General features: G+C 40.2%; 1 protein-coding gene across 1 annotated transcript in view; it reads right to left on the bottom strand.

Annotated features, from left to right (window-relative positions):
* Window positions 1–15,480, bottom strand: part of htr7c (5-hydroxytryptamine (serotonin) receptor 7c) — a 32,329-nt gene extending 16,849 nt beyond the window's left edge. Inside the window, exon 1 of the mRNA XM_005733568.1 lies at window positions 14,693–15,480. Within this exon, the coding sequence (XP_005733625.1) occupies window positions 14,693–15,150 (458 nt within the window). The 5' untranslated portion in view covers window positions 15,151–15,480. The remainder of the gene's footprint in view (window positions 1–14,692) is intronic.
* Window positions 15,481–20,160: the final 4,680 nt, after the last annotated feature.

Genomic DNA, 20,160 nt, shown 5'->3' with positions numbered 1-20,160 from the left:
TATATATACATATATATATATATTGTAAGCTATATAACGTCCTTTATATGTATTTTCTGCAGTCCTGTGTTGTTATTGTTCCTTTGTATGACCTTGCTGTTAAAGGGAGCTATACAAGTACATTCACTAAAGGCTTCTCCCTTTATTTTTATCTATATAGAACAATAGCTCATCTGTGTGCTTTCAAACACGAAGCATGATTGGTAAAGAAAAAATGTGCAGGTGTTCTCTTTTTTAGACTCTTATGTGCAAACGTTGCTCATTTATTCATGTGATCATCTTCTCATCCCAATCAGGAGCACAGGAGATCTGAGGGGGGATTGTAATCTTTTAAATGATTCGGTGCCTCTACAGCATGTCTTCTATCTAGTTGGATTTGTCCCTTTAATTGGAAAATCTCTTGAAGTATAAATCAATTAAGCTGTATTCTATACAGAAAGATTTTGATCAAATAAATGACAAAAGTATGTTCAGCCAGAGGTAATGACATAAGCAAAGATAGGACATGAGTTCAGCAAGATTGATATTAATAATTTCCAGCAGAAGAACGCAATGAATTAAATTTGATTTTGTACTGGATGACACACATCAGAACATCAAACTTGGAGGTCAAATTCAGTGCACTACCCAGAGATGAAGAAATGACTAATGATAGGAATATTCATTATAGCAAGAATTTTGCTAATCTCATCTAAGGCGAGCCAGGGGGAAAAAATATAAATTATTCACCTGCGTGTGATGGCACTTTTTGGGGAAATTTAGGGTAAAACAAAATAAAAATGTAATAAAATGAATTAATTATACGTACTCCAAGGAAAAACTCATAATGTCACATATTTACATTTATATTAAAGAACTAGATACTTTCTGGGAACAAAGTGGTACATTATGACAAAATGTTGAATAGTATTTGATGTTATAAAAGCACAAATTAACTCCCAAAAATGTGGAGAGTTTTGCCACCGATTCACTTTGCAAGACTGGATCAAATTGTTGTGACAGCCGAGTACGGAGCCATATGGATGATTTAACCAGTAATGTATTTGCATGGGTCCATTGTGTTGAATGCACAAAAGTTGTCACCTCATCCTCACTTCTTTTTGTCTAAATACACTGCACTATTTTTTAATGCAAAAAAAAGAAGTGCAACATAAGCTCTACTCTGATTAGAAGCTTCACAATCAACCTCACAGCTTTGTTTTCCTCATAAATTTACATTAGTTTTTGAAAAATGATGCTCTTTTCAAGGTCTCACTTATTCATGTTTTTGTTTTTCTTCTTTTACCTGCAATTATGGAACCAGTAGCTGTCTTAACCTTTTGCTGAAAACCCATATTTAATCACAGTTGTACACATCCATGTACATCCCCAGTCTCAGCGCGGCCTAATTTCAAAGACGGACAGACAAAATGCCATTGCAGGTGAGCAAACACAGCAGTGACAACAAGGTAATAACAGTGATAATAGTGATCTGGCAAAATAGAGGTTAGCATTGTGTTGCAGAAGCAGTGCGCATAATTATAGGTGAAAAACTGTCACTCTAAGAAAAAGTGCTGTGCAGCGAGGAATGTGTGCGAACAATGAAGCTGGCTTATTCAGACTGACTTATTATGTATACTGACTGCATATGCACCAGCGTCCTGTTCATTTACATCATGAAATTATTCATATTGGGGTTTTATTCAATCAGATTTGGGAAACTGAGTGGCAGCGAAATCCTTCCTGTGTTATACCGAGCTTAAGCTCCATCATTTGAGCTAAAGGAGGAAAACTGTGGTTCTTTCTAAGAGGTGTCTCCAACTTCCACAAAGCATATGCAGTTTTGAACTTAAGCATAGAGCAGCAATAAATATAGCACACAATCTGTTTTCTTACAGGTGATGTATATTTTTGTGCTCTCACAGACACGCCCACTCAATCCATGGACACTGGAACCACTGATCTGAGCACCTACAAGCTCGTGAGTCATTACAATCAGGGGCACATTTCTTACTCACTGATGATTATGATATAATTTTTTAAAAAGTTTTCCTCACAAATGAGAGATAAATATGGTCTTTTACCTCTTTGAAGCAAACCATGTTAAAAGACACAAACAAATGTTTCATCGTAAACAGCTTCTGGCTCCCACGAATACCATTACTATCAGCATCAACAAGAAAAAGCAGTGTGGGCCTTTATCTGCTTTATGCCTGCCTGTTCACCTGCCTGATCCTCTGATTGTTATATCACTGCCTGTTGCTTTGGCACAATCTTAACAACACTTTCCAATTTTTAAGTTGTTTTGTTTTAATTAAAGCAGAAAATTGCTGATATAAAAAACACCCGTGTATGTGTGTACATATCTTAACTGAATAAGATAAAGTTTAAAAAAACTATCCGGGGTGCGTCGAACTTGATTTATAGTACCGGACCATAACCAGCTAATAACACCTGACCCAAATAACAAGGAAAACAAATCTGCTATAAAGTCACAGCCACTGAGGACATCCATCATACAACATTCTCTGATAATTACCTGACAGCTATATTATACTGACGCTGCTACTGTTTGGGAACAAGGCAGAGTGAGGAGTGACCCTATATATACAGTCCCGAACAAGAGTTTAAGACCACTTGAAAAATGGCCAAAAAAATCATATTTTGCATGGTTGGATCTTAACAAGGTTTCAAGTAGAGCTTCAACATGCAACAAAAAGAAATGGGACTGAGACAAAACATTTTTTTGAGCATCTAATTTATTGAAAACAACGCTTAAACTGAAACAGGCTGTTTTACAGCTGATCAAAAGTTTAAGACCACACGGCCCTTAAAAGGCCAAATCTGTGTAAAAATGTGGATTCATTGTCATTTTCTATCAGGTAGTCACACTGTCATGATGTCATGATGGCAAAGGAAAAAAAGCATTCCCTTTTTGAATGTGGTCGGGTTGTTGAACTGCATAAGCATAATTTAGAATTTTTTAAATGATCCTAAGGGTTACGAACAAAAAAGCCAAGTGGAAGACCCAAAAGAATTTTCCAGCACTGAGCCAGAGGATCCAATTGGCTGTCCATCAAGACACTGGATGATGTTCCACCCAAATTAAGGCCGTTACTGGTGCTGACTGCAGCCCCGTAACCGTCAGACGGCATCTGACACTGAAGAGATTCAAAAACAAAAAACATCTTCAAAGGCCTCGTCTCCTTAAACGCCACAGAACTGACCGTTTGGACTTTGCAAGAGAGCACCAAACATGGGACGTTGAAAGGTGGAAGAAAGTTTTCTTCTCTCATGAGAAAAAATGCAACCTTGATGGTCCTGATGGTTTACAACGTTACTGGCATGACAACCAGATCCCACCTGAGATGTTTTCTGTGTGCCACAGTGGAGGCGGAGTCATAATGGTCTGGGTTGCTTTTTCCTTCAGTGGAAGGAAGTGCCGGGCATCAAACGGCCGCTGGCTATGTCCAGATGTTGCAGAGAGCATTCCTTACGACAGAGGGCTGTTATCTGTGTGGTAACGACTGGGTTTATCAACAGGACAACGCTGCAGTACACACGAGGGACTTCTTCCAGGAGAATAACATCATTCTTTTGGACCATCCTGCACGCTCCCCTGATCCAAATCCAAATGAGAACCTTTGATGGCAAGCGATGTTTACAAAAATGGACAATAGTATTGCTACTCATTATCAGAGATGGGCAGTCCAATTACACTACTCATTACTGAGTTCATGTTTGAAATTTTGATTTCTGTTTTGGGGGTGGTTTACGGGTTTTTTGGAGGTGTGATCCTAAACTTTTGATCAGCTGTAAAACAGCCTGCTTCAGTTTAAGTGTTGTTTTCAATAAATTACATGCTCAAAAATAATGTTTTGTCTCAGTCCCATTTCTTTTTGTTGTATGGTGAAGCTCTACTTGGAACTTTGTTAAGATCCAACCATGCAAACTATGATTTCTTTTGCCATTTTTCAAGTGGTGTTAAACTTTTGTTCGGGACTGTATAATTACATTTTATTTTTTTGTTGTTGTTGTTGTGTGTAGACTAAACTGTCAGTACTCAGAATCAGTGTGTTTATCTGCAAGATTTGAAGCTACAGATCTAGAGAGAGTTGGATCAAGAATTTATGTGGTCAGCACATCTGTCTCGCTGTACGTTGAAATGCCTTCTGATTGTCAGCTTACAGGAGCTTTCTATTCTGTATGCCAGGCTAATCTGTCAGTGTTGAGGTTCTCCTTTTTCTGAGCAATCCTGAATACTCAAAATCAGCTAAGAGCACGATATTGTATTGGTAATGGTTCTGTTTACTGCTGTTTTTAAACTTGTGCAGTTGCTTCTTGCTAGAATTTTCCCTTTTCCACACTAGACATTTCAAAGAGTGAAGTTCAGCACACAGTGCACTGACCCAGTTAGTTGTCAGTTCTAAAGTTCAGTGTCTTGCTGAAGGGCAGTTTGGCAGTGATGGGTGTGCCATAACTCAGTTTGCTATTTCACAGCTGGAATACAAACTCTGTGGAGTGCCGGGAGTTAAATCACTAACTTCCCAGCATTTACCTGACCCAAATAACAGGAAAAACAAATCTGCTGTAAAGTCACATTGAACTATAGCCAATGAGCACATCCATCATAAAACATTCTTGGATTGTTAGCTGACAAGTATATCTTAATGGTGCACAGCAGTGAGCATGTATGAAGAACGATGTATCAGTTAAAGTAACATGCAGGAGTTAATTAAAGTCTGCGTGTCTGAAGACATTGCCGCTAAAAGCTGTCACCTGCAGCAGCGTTACAGTATATGCTCTAATGCAGACAGTACGTTTAGACATGCAACATACTATACACAGAGTAATGCACACGATTGCTCACTGAATTATCAGAGATAACTTCTCAATCCCTGTTTGTAGGATCTTTAATACTGCTGCATTTAGTGGAACGTATAAATATTCAGTTCATGTGCACAAATGAACTGAATGTCAGCTTGAGTTATTCTGCAAGAGCAACAATATGCTAAATGTCCTGAGTATATTATCTGCAATCTACAGTGTGTGTGTGTGTGTGTGTGTGTGTGTGTGTGTGTGTGTGTGTGTGTGTGTGTGTGTGTGTGTGTGTGTGTGTGTTTGCAGTCTCTCAGCTCCATCAACAAGAAACCCATTATCTCACTGCTTAGTAAATTCTTGTTGGTGCTTTGTTCGGCCTTGATGAGTAATGGACTCCACCTTTGTTATACCAAATAACGCAAAGCATGATTTATACCACACTAAATTCACTCAGCACTTTGCCCTTTTCTGCATCCTGTCCCCAGAGTTTGCTGGGTAAATAAGGTGACAGACCAAGAATAGCAAAATAAACTCACATCTCTATCCATGGTCTGGTTAGCGATCTATCATCCTGTACTGCTGCTTTGTATTAACGCCGGTGGTCGAGATCGAATCTGGTTCTAAAGCTCACTGATTAGGAGGCTCCAACACAGAAAACCTCCAAAAGCGACACAATAAATCAAACAGACACATCATGCGATCATGTTCGTGAAGCATGAATCTTTGTGCTTTTCAAACTCGTGCAGCATTTTCCTGAAAGACAGGAATGAGAGCGGGTGCATTGAAGGTTTTTTTCAATGTAGGTGTTAAAGTGAATAAAGAACTGAAGAAATGAAGCTTTGGACAAGTTATGAGCTTTTGGAAAGGAACCCATAATTCTGAGATCCAGAGCACGTATTTAGGTTGATACAAAACTTTTATTAAGTGGTTTGTTCCAGTTTCTCCCTGAATCGAAGTGTTTCTTTAGTCTCCAGATTGACTTCAGACAAACTATTTAGGGCAGTTTGAATTTTTTTTCAGAACATGTCATTCATTTTTAAATGTGGCAAAGTCTGATTCGTGTTTCTGGGACTATTCTAACCGAAGCTACCCAACAGTAAATCACAAAGCTTCCACGTGTGCTTTTTCAGGCATTTAAGAAGGACCTGCCCAAAGACACGCACACACAGTTTCAGATGAATCATAGTTTGCAATGGAAATAATTTAGCTCCTTTTGTTTAGCGATAATGCCACAATATCTGTTAATTTAATCAGTTTAGCAATAAAATCGTTTTTTTTTGCAAAATTCGATTTTCCATATGGTTGACCTTAGAGGACATGAAAAACATTTCTGTGCTTTGCTTTACCTCTGGTATCGGTATCTTAAAGACACTTTCCTGTGTCTTAGCTATAACCTAGTAGTTTCACTCCAATAAAAACGTAGTCATGTAGCCAACAGAACATACATCAAAAACTGAAAATTATTGTCCTCAACTGATGTTTTTTATTTCTATTTAAGCATACATTCAGTTAATTCTCACATAGATCCCATTTGCTTATTGCTCTTGAGTTATTTGTGAACTGGAAGGATTTTTCTAATTTCCAAGTACCTTTTAACTTTCATGTCAACAACTTCAGAGTATCAGTTATTTGACAGAGTTGTAATCACACTCAGCCCACACATTTTGTTCACACCAGCGAGAAGAGTCAGCGTGCAGGACAGGGGTAAGAAGATTCTGCCCCATGTGTGTCTCTGTGGTCATTCCTCAGTCAAAGTGTGTTTGATTTTTTTTTCCTGGAACCACTTTTACTGGCCCTGACCGAGTCCATCTTACATTTCAGTAATATCCACTGACTGTGGAACATGTCTGTCTTTTATTTATCCCGTTTGATTTATGTAATCTAAACCGTGACACATGCCACAGCCTTTATGCGCTAAACTCCAGTACTGATCTCTTTGAAATACATAAAAAATTACATAAAGATTTGATTGAAAATAAGCACAAATTATGCAATAAATACATACTTTGAAATGCAGACCTAAAATAAGAAATAAGCTATGTAGATCATTCAGAAGCTTTCTGTGATCCCTTTTGCATGCTAAGTTATTTTTAAGGGGATTTTTAAAAAAACAAAAAAACAAAAACCTTGCTGTATCAACTAAATCTGCATGATGTGTTCAAACCATCATATAGGTCACAACCATATTGTGACCTAGATTTGGTTTTCCAAAAAACTTGCACAGAACATAAACAAGAGTTTGGCTTTAGATTGCGACACATGGAGTTGACATAAAAGTGGTCTGAGTTGGACTTTTTAACAAAGCTTCAATGTTCTGAGGCTATTTGCTGTAATTATGACGTTACGAGGGCTGAAAAATGCCGGGGAAATTAACACAAACTGAGAATTTGAAACTTCTATGTGCGTTAAGGCCCATGACCAGAAAAACTTTTGATTGACTTTATTTTCTATACTTAACTAATTAATATAGTATTAAATGTGCAAAATGTATTATGCAAAAATCAAAGAATATACAAAAACTGTAAAATGTCAGATGACAGTGACGGGGTCAGGTTGGTATAATCTGTGTCACTTTTAGTGGCATTCTCTGTTAACAAGCTTGCTTGCCTGCAGGTTGATCTGACTGATCGGGGTAAAGCACAGAGCGCACGCTACCATGCAGATTGTAAAGACCCAGATTTTGAGGTTAGGTTTGCCTCAACCACCACTCATGTTTCACATCTTTTCATATTTGTGGCTTGTGCAGTTTTCAACAGTATATACAGTAATATTAGACACTGTCACTGCAATAGTCTCCCTTATGTTCTCGTATTGGACCACTGTTTTGAGTTTTAATTTCTTCATTTATGAATTCATATCAATCCTGAAACAATGCTGAAATCAGTCCTTTTAAGTGCATTTAATGACAAATCTCAATCAGCAAACTGAAATCTCTTCATTAATGTAATTTCCAAATGTTATGAATGCACATGACACTCTGTGACTGACGCGTACTGGACCTGACTTAGCTGTAATTCAATTCAGTTTTATGCAGCTCCAAATCACAACAACAGTCCCACAGGGGCTTTATGTTGTTAGGAAGACCCTACAATAATACATACAGAGAAAACTCAACAATCATATGACCCCCTATGAGCAAGCAGTTTGGCGACAGTGGGGAGGAAAAACTCTCTTTTCATGAGAGAAGAAGACAGGCTAAAAGACATGCTGTGGAAAGCATATAACTAACAAGAAGGATAATGATCATGTTTGCCTGCATCGTGTGCTGAAAAATAGCAAACAGCAACACAACAATGCGATCATTTTTATAATTTCACTGTCTTCTCTTTGATTTTTTTTTTTTGTTCTCAGTTATTTTAAACCCCTACAGGTCCGTTCCCACACACACCTCACCCGTCACATGATCAATGTGCAATTTGTCTTTCGCTTTGCGTGCCCCTCTAATAAAACTCAAACAGACCATCAAACAGGATGGTTATGGTGCGTTGTGTAAGCAGGATTTATCAATGATTAACTTGATCTAAAAAAAGAAAAAATGCTGCTCCCAGTATTTTTTATTTAATGCTGCTCTGAAATGTTTTTCACTGACAGCAGTTTGCTTTAGAAGAAGAAGTGTTTGTTTACAGGGCAGGAACAGTGATGCATTTTAAAAGTAAATACTGTTTCCTCTTAAACACAAGAGTGGTTTCTCTTCTCGGAGTAAAAGGTTGGTAGAGGTTTGTAACAGGAAGTGGGTCTCGTGTGGTCTCTAAAACCTCTCAAATTTAGCACTTTCTCTAACCTGGTTGGGTCCACAGGAATTAAAAATTCACTGTGACATCCTGTTTAATCCCAAAACACACTTTCTTTATTTATTAAGCACATCTTTATGGGCATGATCTGACTGCACAGGCCTCGTCTGAGATGTCTGTTCCTTCAGATTTTGGAGAGGTGGCCAACAAGCGGGGAGCGGATAGCGCCCGGGAAAGTGGCTTATTACCACAGGAAACATCACAGAGGTCAAGTCATCTGTGTGTGGTGCTGCAGGTGGACATTTCCCAGCTGCTCTAAGCAAAGAAAGTCTCTCCTGGGACAAAAGTGCACGCCTCCTTCACAAAAAATATTATCAGTTGTGGAGAACCGGTTGACATACTTCCATCGCACTCCCTGCAGGAGCTTACAGGTGTGATCACACCTATGTTGCACTAAGACTGAACCTTGATGGAAAAGTTTACTTCGCTGCATTCCTGTGATATTTTTTTTCTTGACCTACATCCCCTCCGTCTTAGACAGGTTCACTGACAGTTAAGCCATTTGATTTGCAAATTTAACAAGCCCCACTCCTCCGTTCCTTCAGAGTCGTCTTTTCTCAGACTTCTGGGGAACTATACAGAAAAAAGGACTTTCCTCGCTTCCCACTGTTGTGAATAAATCATTCATCTTTGACTTTTGAATTATTGAGCGTACAACATATTACTCTCAGTGAAGGTAAAAACTGAATGTAGCCTAAAGCGATACTAACTTTTTAGGGAAGTGGGCATGAAGGCTGCTCCTGAAAGTGCATGCTGGAACGCTGTGCGAAGGAGCAGGCCTGCATTAGTTCGGGCAGGAGGCCTTGGGTATGTAACTTCACTTTTCTTCACTTCACAACACATCAAGAGACTGACTCTTCTGCTGTGACTGGGTCATGCTTTGGTGTGTTAGCTTCGATTTGCACTACTGATTCTCCATTTAAAGAGGCTGGAGGTGATTAACGGGCTTTTACAGTGAAACTCTAAGTCTCATTTGCACAAACAGTACAAACTAACTGGAGCTTTTGATATTACTGGGTATTTTGGGAGTAGAGCAGCAGGTTGTTTGTTTAGAATATACATATTTAGAACAGAAATATTAACATAGGACGGTGCTTTTTTTTAAATGAAAGTCAAATCTTTCTAGAAAGTTTAATAATAATTTCTTAATTAAATTACAGTAATTCAGTGCAGTCAATGGAATAATGAGGGTTTTGATATTGATCGAGCAATATACACACAATTATTGTTACTTTAGCACCAAATATCACTATGTTTTATTACACTGTTGTATATAGGTGCTCCTAAAGGATTGTGCCACATACCTGACTCACCAGAGTCTCTAAAACATGACTCCTCGTGGTGGCACTAATCAAATACACTCACCAGTTCATGTATTAGTTACATGATAGTACTGGGTTGGACAGCTTTCGGGTTCAGAACTGCCTTCATTATTTGTGGCACAGCCTGAACAAGACACAGGAAACATTCCTGTGAGGTTTTGGTCCATAGTGACATGACGTCGTCACACAGTTGCTGCAGATTTGTCAGATTCACATACATGATGTGAACCTCCTGTTCCACCACATCCCAAAGATGCTCTGCTGGATTGATATCTGGTGACTGTTGAGGACATTTGAGTACAGCGAACTCACTGTTGTGTTCAAGAAACTGCTCTGAAATGATTTGAGCTTTGTGACATGTTGTTATCCTGCTGGGCATGTGTTAACCATCATGATGAGTACACTGTGGTCATGAAAGGATGAGGGGGGAGGGAGGGAACTCAAAGTGTGCCAAGAAAATATCCCCACACTGTTGCACCACCAGCAGCCTGAACTGTTGATACAAGGCAGGATGGATCCATGCTTTCATGTTGTTTATGATGACATTTTTCCAATCTTCTGTTGTTGTATTTTGCTGGGTCTGTGTGAATTATAGCTTCAGTTTCCTGTTCTTAACTCAGAGGAGTGGCACCCGGTGTGGTCTTCTGCTGCTGTAGCCCATCACAGTTTGACGCGCTGTGCATTCAGAGATGCTCTTCTGCATATCTTGTTTGTCACTATTAGTTATTTGAGTTACTATTACCTTCCTATCAGCTCAAAGCAGTCTGGCCTCTCCTCTGATATCTGGTGTTTTTGCCTTGAGAACTGATGCTCACTGGATGTTTGATTTTCTTTCTCAGATTCTCTGTAAGATGTGAAAAATCCAAACAGATCGGCAGTTTCTGGCCGTGTGGCCCCAACAGCCATGCCACATTTTAAGTAATTAAATCATCATTTTTCCCCATTCTGATGCTCAGTTTGATCGTCAAATTGGTATGTAGATGTGGTCAACTTGCATCAACATGCCTAAATGAACTGAGTTGCTGCCATGTGATTGGCTGATTAAATATTTGTACTAGCGAGCAGATGAACTGATGTACCTGATGAGTTTTATCTAAACATAAGTCACTTGTGGTGAAGCAGAGACTCAAAGGAGAAGAATAGCAAAGAAAAAACAAAGAAGATCAGAGCTAATTCTTTGAAGTGACACATCATGGATGTAGTTTTATTGTGCTCGTTTCCAGCTCTCTATTTTTGTTATTGGACTCTGTTAACGTAGCTTTGCATGAGCCACAACTCAAAATAACCCTTATTTGTCTCTTACTGGCCCTCTGCCTTGAAACTGCAGTTCTGATTGCCAGATTGTTTCCTGCTAAAACTTTTCTAGTAGTTTGATTTTTTTTTTTTTTTACTTGCTGGATTAGATGAGAAACACACAAAGTTCCTATCTGGTCATTTTATTAACACCATGATGTTGTTGTGCTAATGTGAGAAGACTGAAACCCTTTGAAGTCACAGTGAGTTTTCTCTCACTTCTTCGCCGAAACAGGAAATGCTTCCTGCTCAAGTCTCAATCTGTCAAGTCATTTTTAGGAGGCACAAATTGCAGAGGTAAGAGACTGAGACCTTGGAGTTAGAGCGAGGCTTAATTTGCTGGCTGGTAATTTAGTTAATTACATATTTCTTTATGAATGTGCACCAGTAAATTGCCTTACTGACTAAAAATACAATAGCATGGGCCTTTGATCAGGCTAAGAATTATTAAAGGGACACACTTTTGTTTTTATATGTGACATTACGTCTGCTTCAAGGACTGTCTGATTCTTCTTTCAGCACTTCTTCCTGTGCCACGTTTCTAACAGGATGAATGATAAGACCTTACGGAGATACTGTTTTCAGGATGACAGCGATCACACTGAAACACCACCGCTGAACTCTGTCAAATCCAGGATCATAAATGAATCAACCACTTACACTAGAGACTGTCCTTCTATGTTGGCATATACATTGCACGTTCTCCCCTTTAAATCTAAATGAGCTCTGAGAGAAAATCAATAGTCCTCTCTGTTGTGGAACACCTAGGCTTCAGGGAGCATATAATCGCTGCAGACACATCTGGTCAATTTGCAGCACTGCTCTTGAGCTTCTCTTTTTTTTAGAAAGCATGTCCTTGGGACTCTGAGACGACTGCGAGAGACCCTTAATTACAGCTAATCATGCGTCTAATTGGTAAGTCTCATCCTAATGAGTGATCTCTACACTTCCTGTTGTGAATCATATGCCCAACACACACTGCATTGTTTAATTAAACTGACTCTGTTTTCATGGAGATCGACACAAACACTTCGGGGGAACTGCCTGTAGAGCTGTTGTTAGGGATGAAAACAAACCTAAACTGATACAACGTCAGCTCAAATTCTCTTTCAGTCGTTTGCTTGGGGAAGGTCAGACAGATGCAGAAAGCAGTCATGGTGGCTCTGTGACTTGGTTTTGATTTCACGGCTACAGATTCAATTAGACGCTGTGTTTTTACAGACACGCTTGCTCAAAGGTGGCTCCATCTGTCCTTTTTGAGTGTATAGTATGAGCATGCCACATTTATAATCACAGCAAGTGGCTAAGATCAGCAAAGCCTTTTAGCCACAGTCTCTCTGATCCTTTTCAGACTGGCTCCGACGAGTTCAGCTTGTGTGATGTACAAGTTTGGATTCACACAGAAAATGTCTTAATCATACTTTTAGTCATTAAATGATTTGTAAAAGGCAGTTATGATTTCTAATACCATTCTTTTTTGTCCTTCAAATTTTGCTTTTTTCAAAGGATTTCCATTCCATTTGCACAAACCACAGTCCAGCAGACATTTGGCATTCTGTCTTCATTGAGGTCATCTAGAGACATTAACCCCATGCTTCCTGATGTACCTCCTACTTGCTGAATTGGTTTCCTGAGCAGTTCATATGCACCAAACGTTCTTCATATTTAGAGCTGTGCTTTGCATGAGCGTACTGTTGTACTGTTTGGAGAGATTGGCTCTTATCGGGCCATGTTCACAGAGTATGGCAAAGTAATGGAGAAAATATGTGCCACCAAGGCACCCCATTTTTTCAGCGAACATGACAAATCCCATCAAGCACCTCCAACAAACCTTTCATTGGTTCTGCATCTCACAGATGTTCTTCTTCCTGGTCTAAAAACTGAAACCTCCATTCACCACCTGTCCCATATCTGTGTTCTTTGACATGTTTGAAATATTTCCTCTTTGTGGCTCTGCAGTCAAACTTAGCATCCAAGAGAGGCCTCTGAGAATCTATGAGGCATCTGTTTCTTAAACCAGAGATATGCTTTACGTCTCTTGTTGCTCAGCTGTGCAGGTTGGCAGTTCTGTCAGGGGAGTACTTTACACCACTGGTTGCAATCTTGCATCAAATTTTTAGGTTTTTGGCAAAGGCCTACTTTTTTTTTTAGAACTTCCGTTTCAAAAAGAAACTGGAATCCCTTGATCCATTCAATAGTTCTTTTTTTTTTTTTCAAAAATAAGAACTATTTAAAGTTTAAAGTGGCTTCAAACTTTTGAGCAATATTACATGTTATTGGTTCCACATGGTTCCATAGGGGGCCTCCTCAAGCCCTAAATGGGATTTGAGTGGCCAAACATAACCCTCAGCCTCTATCCAAACTCATCAACCAGCCCAAAACACATTCATACTTCTGTCAGCTTTACTACAGCTGACTGGTGCAATCACAGTATCACAGTGTGATATCTGTGAGCCAGTTCCTCCCATAATATCGTTAGCTTATCAAGCGTACTTAAGCCCCACGTGCTTCACTCATTCACACACAGGAAACATGCATAATTCTGAGCATAATACCCTGAGGTAATAACATCTGATTGGAAAGTCAAGGGAGATAATCAGTTAATCAATACAACCATGAGCCTCTTCCTTCGTTATGGTTACAGAGGCAGATCAGTTACACCAATCACCTGATGTTTATCACAGTGTGGATTGTATTGAGAGCAGTGGAAAATTCTCATTTCTCTCTACTAGCAGAGTTAGCTCAGGTTTTGTGAGCAGTCACTCCAATACCTGAGACGCGCAGTGGGATTTTGGTGTGTGGGGATGAGAGCTGGGGTCTTACATTCCCCATTTTGAAAGTGGAATGTAAAGCAATTAACTGGAAATTCAGTTTCATGAATAGGGACAAATAGAAAATGGGCAAAAAATAAATTTGAAAGATCCTATTTGTGTGTTTTGTGTGACAAAAAAACCCAGTTCAGATTTCTAATATGAAATTTGCACCGTGTACTGCGGCATGCACTTAAAGGGAATTTTCCCCGCTGCTTTGTTCTTGTTGTTAAGACTAACAGTGAGAAGGGCAACCTACATGAACTGGAGCAGACCTGCATGATATTGGTAAGTCATCTATAAAGGAAATAGTCGCTGTAAAGTCAATGGGCGCTGATCCTCAAAGCATACAGGAAATGCTGCTGCCGTGGTCCGGTCAAGCAAATGAATAAAACCTGCTGTACATCATTCACAGTCTATGAACTCATCTTCTGCTCCAGTGGCTTCAACCGCACAAATAACTACGCAAACGCGTGTGAATGTCTCACAGAACAACAGTTATTTCATTCGCTCCGCTTGCGGATCATTACTTCATTTGCTGCTTGATCTGTTCCTGGCTTCAGTTAACGCGCTGCGCGCTGCGTGCGTAATTTTGGTACCTGTGCATAACCAAAGTCATCAAAGCAGTAACGAAAGCAGCTCTGATACGGTGCTTTGAAAACTTTTGGAAACTTACCTATCCACGCTGATCACACACAGGGTCATGATGGAGGCAGTGCAGCACATTACATCCATGCCGATGAAGATGTTGCAGAACACCTCCCCAAAAAGCCACTTGCCCCCGGTGAGATCTGTCACGATCACGAACGGCATGACTACTATGGCCACTGACAGGTCAGCCACCGCCAAAGACACCAGCAGATAGTTTGAAGGCTGTCTCAGTTTCTTCACCACGCACACCGCGATCACCACCAGCGTGTTTCCCATCACTGTGACCGCCGTGATGATCGCCAGCATCACCCCGATAACGATCTTCTCCGGGCGAGTGAAATCCAGAAGCTGCTCCCCGCACGACTCGTTCCACATGGCTGTGGGGCTGATGGTGACGAGGAGAAGCTGCAGAGAGCCATTGATAACTTCGGAATTGTCTTCCTTCTTGTTAAAAGTGGGCTCAATCCCCGAAATATTGAACATCACGACAATGTTATCCGGATAGGGGTGCAAGGGTGGCCTCGCCAGAGCACTCCAGTTACGCGCATATTTGGATGTGTGTACCCTGCTGTCGGTTCCTATCCAGCGGTTTTACGTCGAGTGTGTTGCAGCTGCACCACATCGGAGCTGCCAGCAACTCAACAGGGTTCTTAACTGGCTTCTGTTTATCAATGATTCGTCTCAAGAAGTGCTATGCGGACACGTGGTACATTCCTATAGGGAAATATAACTTCTCCAAAATGATCAATCAGGAAGGGAGCAGGAAAAAAGTTGCAGAATCTAAATATAGCTACTCCAGAAATGCCTGCTGCTCAGTGCATCACCTCGACAAATATGGACTTGCCTCTTTGGGGAGTTGCGATGCGCAAACCGCACCTATCAATGTGACGCATGTGCTAGGACGCAGAGACTGCCTAAGAACTTCACGCATATGGACATAAGCCTACAGAAGTGGTTTCGCGGTGGGTTGAGAGAGGGTAGAGCGTGAAAAACCTTTATTAGTGATGTGCATGTTGGTGCATCTAGCCACAGGGCTCCCCCTCAAAAAGACATGATGTACAAATGTTATGAACAGAATATGTTTGAGTTCGTATTTGGAAAACGATGCAACTTTACTTTCTTCTAAACAATATTGCTGTCAGAGAGAGCTGACTTGAAACCCAGCTGCTTATTTTAAAGCTCTTAACGATCCAGTCTTTCATGGAGAAAAAAATCCTGCAGTAAATTTTGCATGACAAATCTGAAAAAGAAGCAGGAAATGAACTTAAGGGCATTCTTCCAGTGCTTCCGACATGCAAAAAAAAACATGTTTTCTAATAGTAGGACACATTAGACACTCAAAATGCAAAACCACTTAACAAAAGGTACATTTTCTCCCAGTGTGCTTTTGTCCTGATGCTTTTCTTGGTCGCCATGGTTCCGAGAAAAGCATAAAGACAAATCAAAAGAGAAAATCCAGCAATGCTGATGACGCTGGGAGACACTGGGGGGATGTGGGAAAGCTTCCCAGGACTTTTGGCCGCTTGCATCACCGTCCGGGCAGCAGGAGCAGCTGTGGTGTGTTTGTCCCCTCTGGCTGTGCAGGGCCTGTGCTGTCATAGTTGTCCCCTCCCCACAACCACTTTCATGCCTAGTGCAGGCCACCGCAGCCTTGGCCTTTTACTCACCATTACCTGAGTGACAGGTCAGGAATGATTGTCACACCAGATTATTGCCAGTGACCACTGGCAGTTTCTGCTAGACCTCTTGCTGTCAGGGAAATTTGGCCCATTTGTGCTTAGGACATTAGTGCAGATGTCAGGGTTTCCGCCTTATGCAAGGCATGCTGTCAATGTGTCACTGTTTGTCTGAACCCCTCTCAAGGTCCTGCACTGAGAGGGGTTGTTATTTATTTTTTATTTCTTTTGTCACTTTGTAGTTGCTCAGTTCACTATCCAACAAGAAACATTTACAGCCATTTCCAAATGAGGTTTTGGTCTTTTTTTTAATGTGCATTTTAAATCTAAAATTAAATGTCTAGTTTGTAAAAGACAGTTCTGTTTAACCACAAAATTTTTTTATTATGTTTGTCTCAGGTATTTTTGGTTTATTATTATTATTATTATTTATTTCCTGGTTCTTGATGTTTACAACAAAGCGTTAACCTTCCTTAAATAAGAAGTGATTTATTTTCTTCAATAAAGGATCCATGCACCAGTGCATGGATAAATCTGCATCACTTCCAACAACTGAACGTATATTGAGGTCCAGAGTAAACCTGGTGCAACAGGATACAACATTAAAACAGCTCAAATTGCAAAAGCAAATGTATAATTTGCACCAGTTATGGAAGGTGACTTTGAATTGTTGTCTCATCCTGACAACAATCGCCCCGTGGCCTGTTTGCATGTCAGATTATAAGACTCTGTCCGATAAACAAACCCCCATGTGAGCTCGTGGGACTTTTGCTGGATCCCTTCTAGCTGTGCTGTAAGAACTTTAATGAAACCAAAACATTATGAAAGCATGCTCCTTTCACTCCAAAAATCTGGGCGGCCCATCAGGTTTTTACACTTTAACCTGTAATTTCACCGGCTCGCCAGTTATTTTTAAAATCATGCTGTCAAAAGTAACCCGCCGATCTCGTCCAAGCGCACTGCACTTGGCATTCACCTGTGCCTCTGAAATGCACAAGCATAATGCTATCAGCCAGTCAGCTCAACATCTGTTCTTCAGATGTAGATTATGGCTGAAGGCAGACAGGTGGAGATTGTCCCTCTTCATCAGTCAGACATTGTTTATCTTGGTTTTCCTGGCAGCAAATTGAAGATTTGCAACCATGACCTTAATAAATTGAGACAATCGGGCAGAAAGCGGGCAAGAAGCGGGTAATTTCATCACGACAAGAAAATGTAAGCGAGGACCAGAGCAGGAAAACACATTTGTTTGAGAAATAAGGCCAAAAGAATTACCAACAAACAACAGAGTGTCCTTATTGCTGAGCAGGCCCCACATGTAAGCACCGCTACGTTAGATGCATATGAGTTTCGGTGTCTCAGTAATACAGCAGCTACGTTCAGTCTACGTTTACATCTGAATAATTGAAACAGCAAAACGTAAAAACTGATCAGCACTGCGAGCAGGATTTGAATGGCTAAAAGAACTTCACTAACAGTGTGTGTTGTGATCTGGATCTAATCTAGGTCACTACTAGAAAGCAAGAATAAGCATTTAAGAGCATATTTCAGTCAAAGAAAGAAAAGGGAGTTACAGCACCATCCTAAAAAGCCCGTTAAGTAAAATCACTGCTTTGATATGTATTCATCTGAACAAACATCAGTCGGAGATTCTCGGGTTTGTGTTCTGCTCTTCAAACGTGGCCTTTACTCTCAGCTGCTATTAGCAGCTTACTCCGCGAGTCATTTTTAAAAATAACTCAAGGAGAGTTACAAAAAAAAGGTTCATGACCTGACATTCATTCTCAGTTGGTGAAAAATTAGAAAAGTTACTCCTCATTCTAGCGCAAATCTGCAGCCAACGCTGTTAAGAGTCGCTGGGAGTTGAATGCTGGCAAATCAGCATGCAACTCTGTGCCAGAATACACCTGGATCCCCTTCTTTTTTGACATGCCAAACCTCATGGACTTAATGGATCCATATTTATTACCTGCTGATCCTTCTAGCGTCAGAGAGTGGTTGAAGCCTATCGCACCTGACCTTCTTGCGAAACAGCCTGTGACAGGTGACCAGTTCATAGCAGTTCAATTCAGTTCAGTTTTATTTACAAAGTGCCCAATCAGAACAGCTGTCACCTCAAGGAGCTTTATATTGTAAGGTAATGACCCTACCCCAACAATCAAATGACCGCTATTGAGCAAGCACTTGGCAACAGTGGGGAGGAAAAACTCACTTTTAACAGTAAGAAACTTCTTGCAGGCTGAATTCAGATATGTATGTATATTAATTCTGGTCTTCCAGTAATGTTAAAAGCAGCTTGTTTTGCTGTGACCTCAGCAGTTTGCTTAAATAACTCAAAGGAAGAAGAGCTTGTCTGAGAGCTGGATGGGCGGTTCCGTGTGTAGGTACTGGCCAGACAGGAAAGCCAGTTTGTGGGCATATTTGCAGGGTGCTGGAACACAAATGGTGCCTGGCCAGTTCCAGTACAAATGGCGCATCTCGAAAGTCAACCTGGCAAGACACCAAATCAACAATGAAATGTTTTTGAACTGTACAAACACTGACAATAAATCCCAATTTGTCTTGAAGACATGCAGAAATGAAATGACAGTAATAGTTAGGAAAGCAATAAACCTGAGGTAAATACCAGTGAGGCTTTAAAAAAGGATTAACTGCTGATTAAATTACATTGACCATATTTAAAAGACAGAAATGTGCATCTGCACTAGTACAGAAACACTCAAAACACACCTGGCACATTCTCGCTATTCACTTCTGCTCAATTTATGTGTCAGCATTTAAGGTCTAGCAGATCAATTCAGTTCAGTTTTATGTATTTAGCACCAAATCACAACAACGGACACCTTGAGGTATTTTATACTGTAAGATAAGGCTTTACAACAATACAGAGAAAATGCCAACAATTTGTCCACACCTGGGACGTGGCAGAAAGCTTTCCCACGTTTTATCTGTACTTTTTTCTGGGCAACACCACAATCCACCTCATGTTTCTGCTTATGACTTCTTGAACAGCTAAAAGGGAAGGTGGCTTGCTTAGTGCATCTAATTAAAGTAGATCAAGTAATAATAACTCCTGAGTGTGAATACAAACCCAAAAGTATCTCAAACTCCTCTGGGTTGGAGAGTTTCCTCTCAAAAGGCCAGCAATTACGGATTAGCCCCCATCAGAGGTTGAACTGCTCTAATTAGAACATAACAAACAAACATAACAAAGCCCTCTTACTGCTATAAGCACCACTTCTTTCACGCTGACATTTTGCTGAGCCTCTTTTTCAGAGGCAAACAGTGAAAAGGCGAGTAAATATGCAGCACGCACTGTGAATGTTGCATTTATTTATTCATTCATTCATTTACTTTGCAATGCTTGCAACATTACAGACACTATGAGAATTCCTGCTGTCAGATTTGCTTCATTCAGCTGTCAGTTTGGCCAACCGGAGGAAATGCTGGTAGCTGGTTTTTACATTCATGAGGGAAGGTCACTTCTTTTCTTCTATGTTGCAGTTTCCTACATTCGTCGATAGATGGCATCACATCCTTTAAAACGTAAAGATGTGTGTCTGTTTTTTTACTGTCTACGTGATTATTTAAGATTATAGCAGCAAATATAAGGAGCAGACAAACTTGCTACTTTCTATAACACTGAATAATTTGTGTGAGCACAAAGTCATCACCTCACACGCTCTGGGAGCATTTTTGGGATTATTTCAATTTAGTTTAAGACTAATTGCTAATATGTCTGACCAGTGACCTGAAAACCTAAACCTCTGTGGGCTTTTATATATTTAAGACTGCTTAGCCGCCTTCTTTTAATGTG

The sequence above is a fragment of the Pundamilia nyererei genome, unplaced genomic scaffold (genome assembly GCF_000239375.1).
Source record: "Pundamilia nyererei isolate P.nyererei 1_Seehausen unplaced genomic scaffold, PunNye1.0 scaffold00053, whole genome shotgun sequence".
NCBI classification, from domain to species: domain Eukaryota; kingdom Metazoa; phylum Chordata; class Actinopteri; order Cichliformes; family Cichlidae; genus Pundamilia; species Pundamilia nyererei.
Note: the sequence above shows the minus strand (reverse complement) of the source record. Positions and strands in the feature narration are given on the sequence as shown.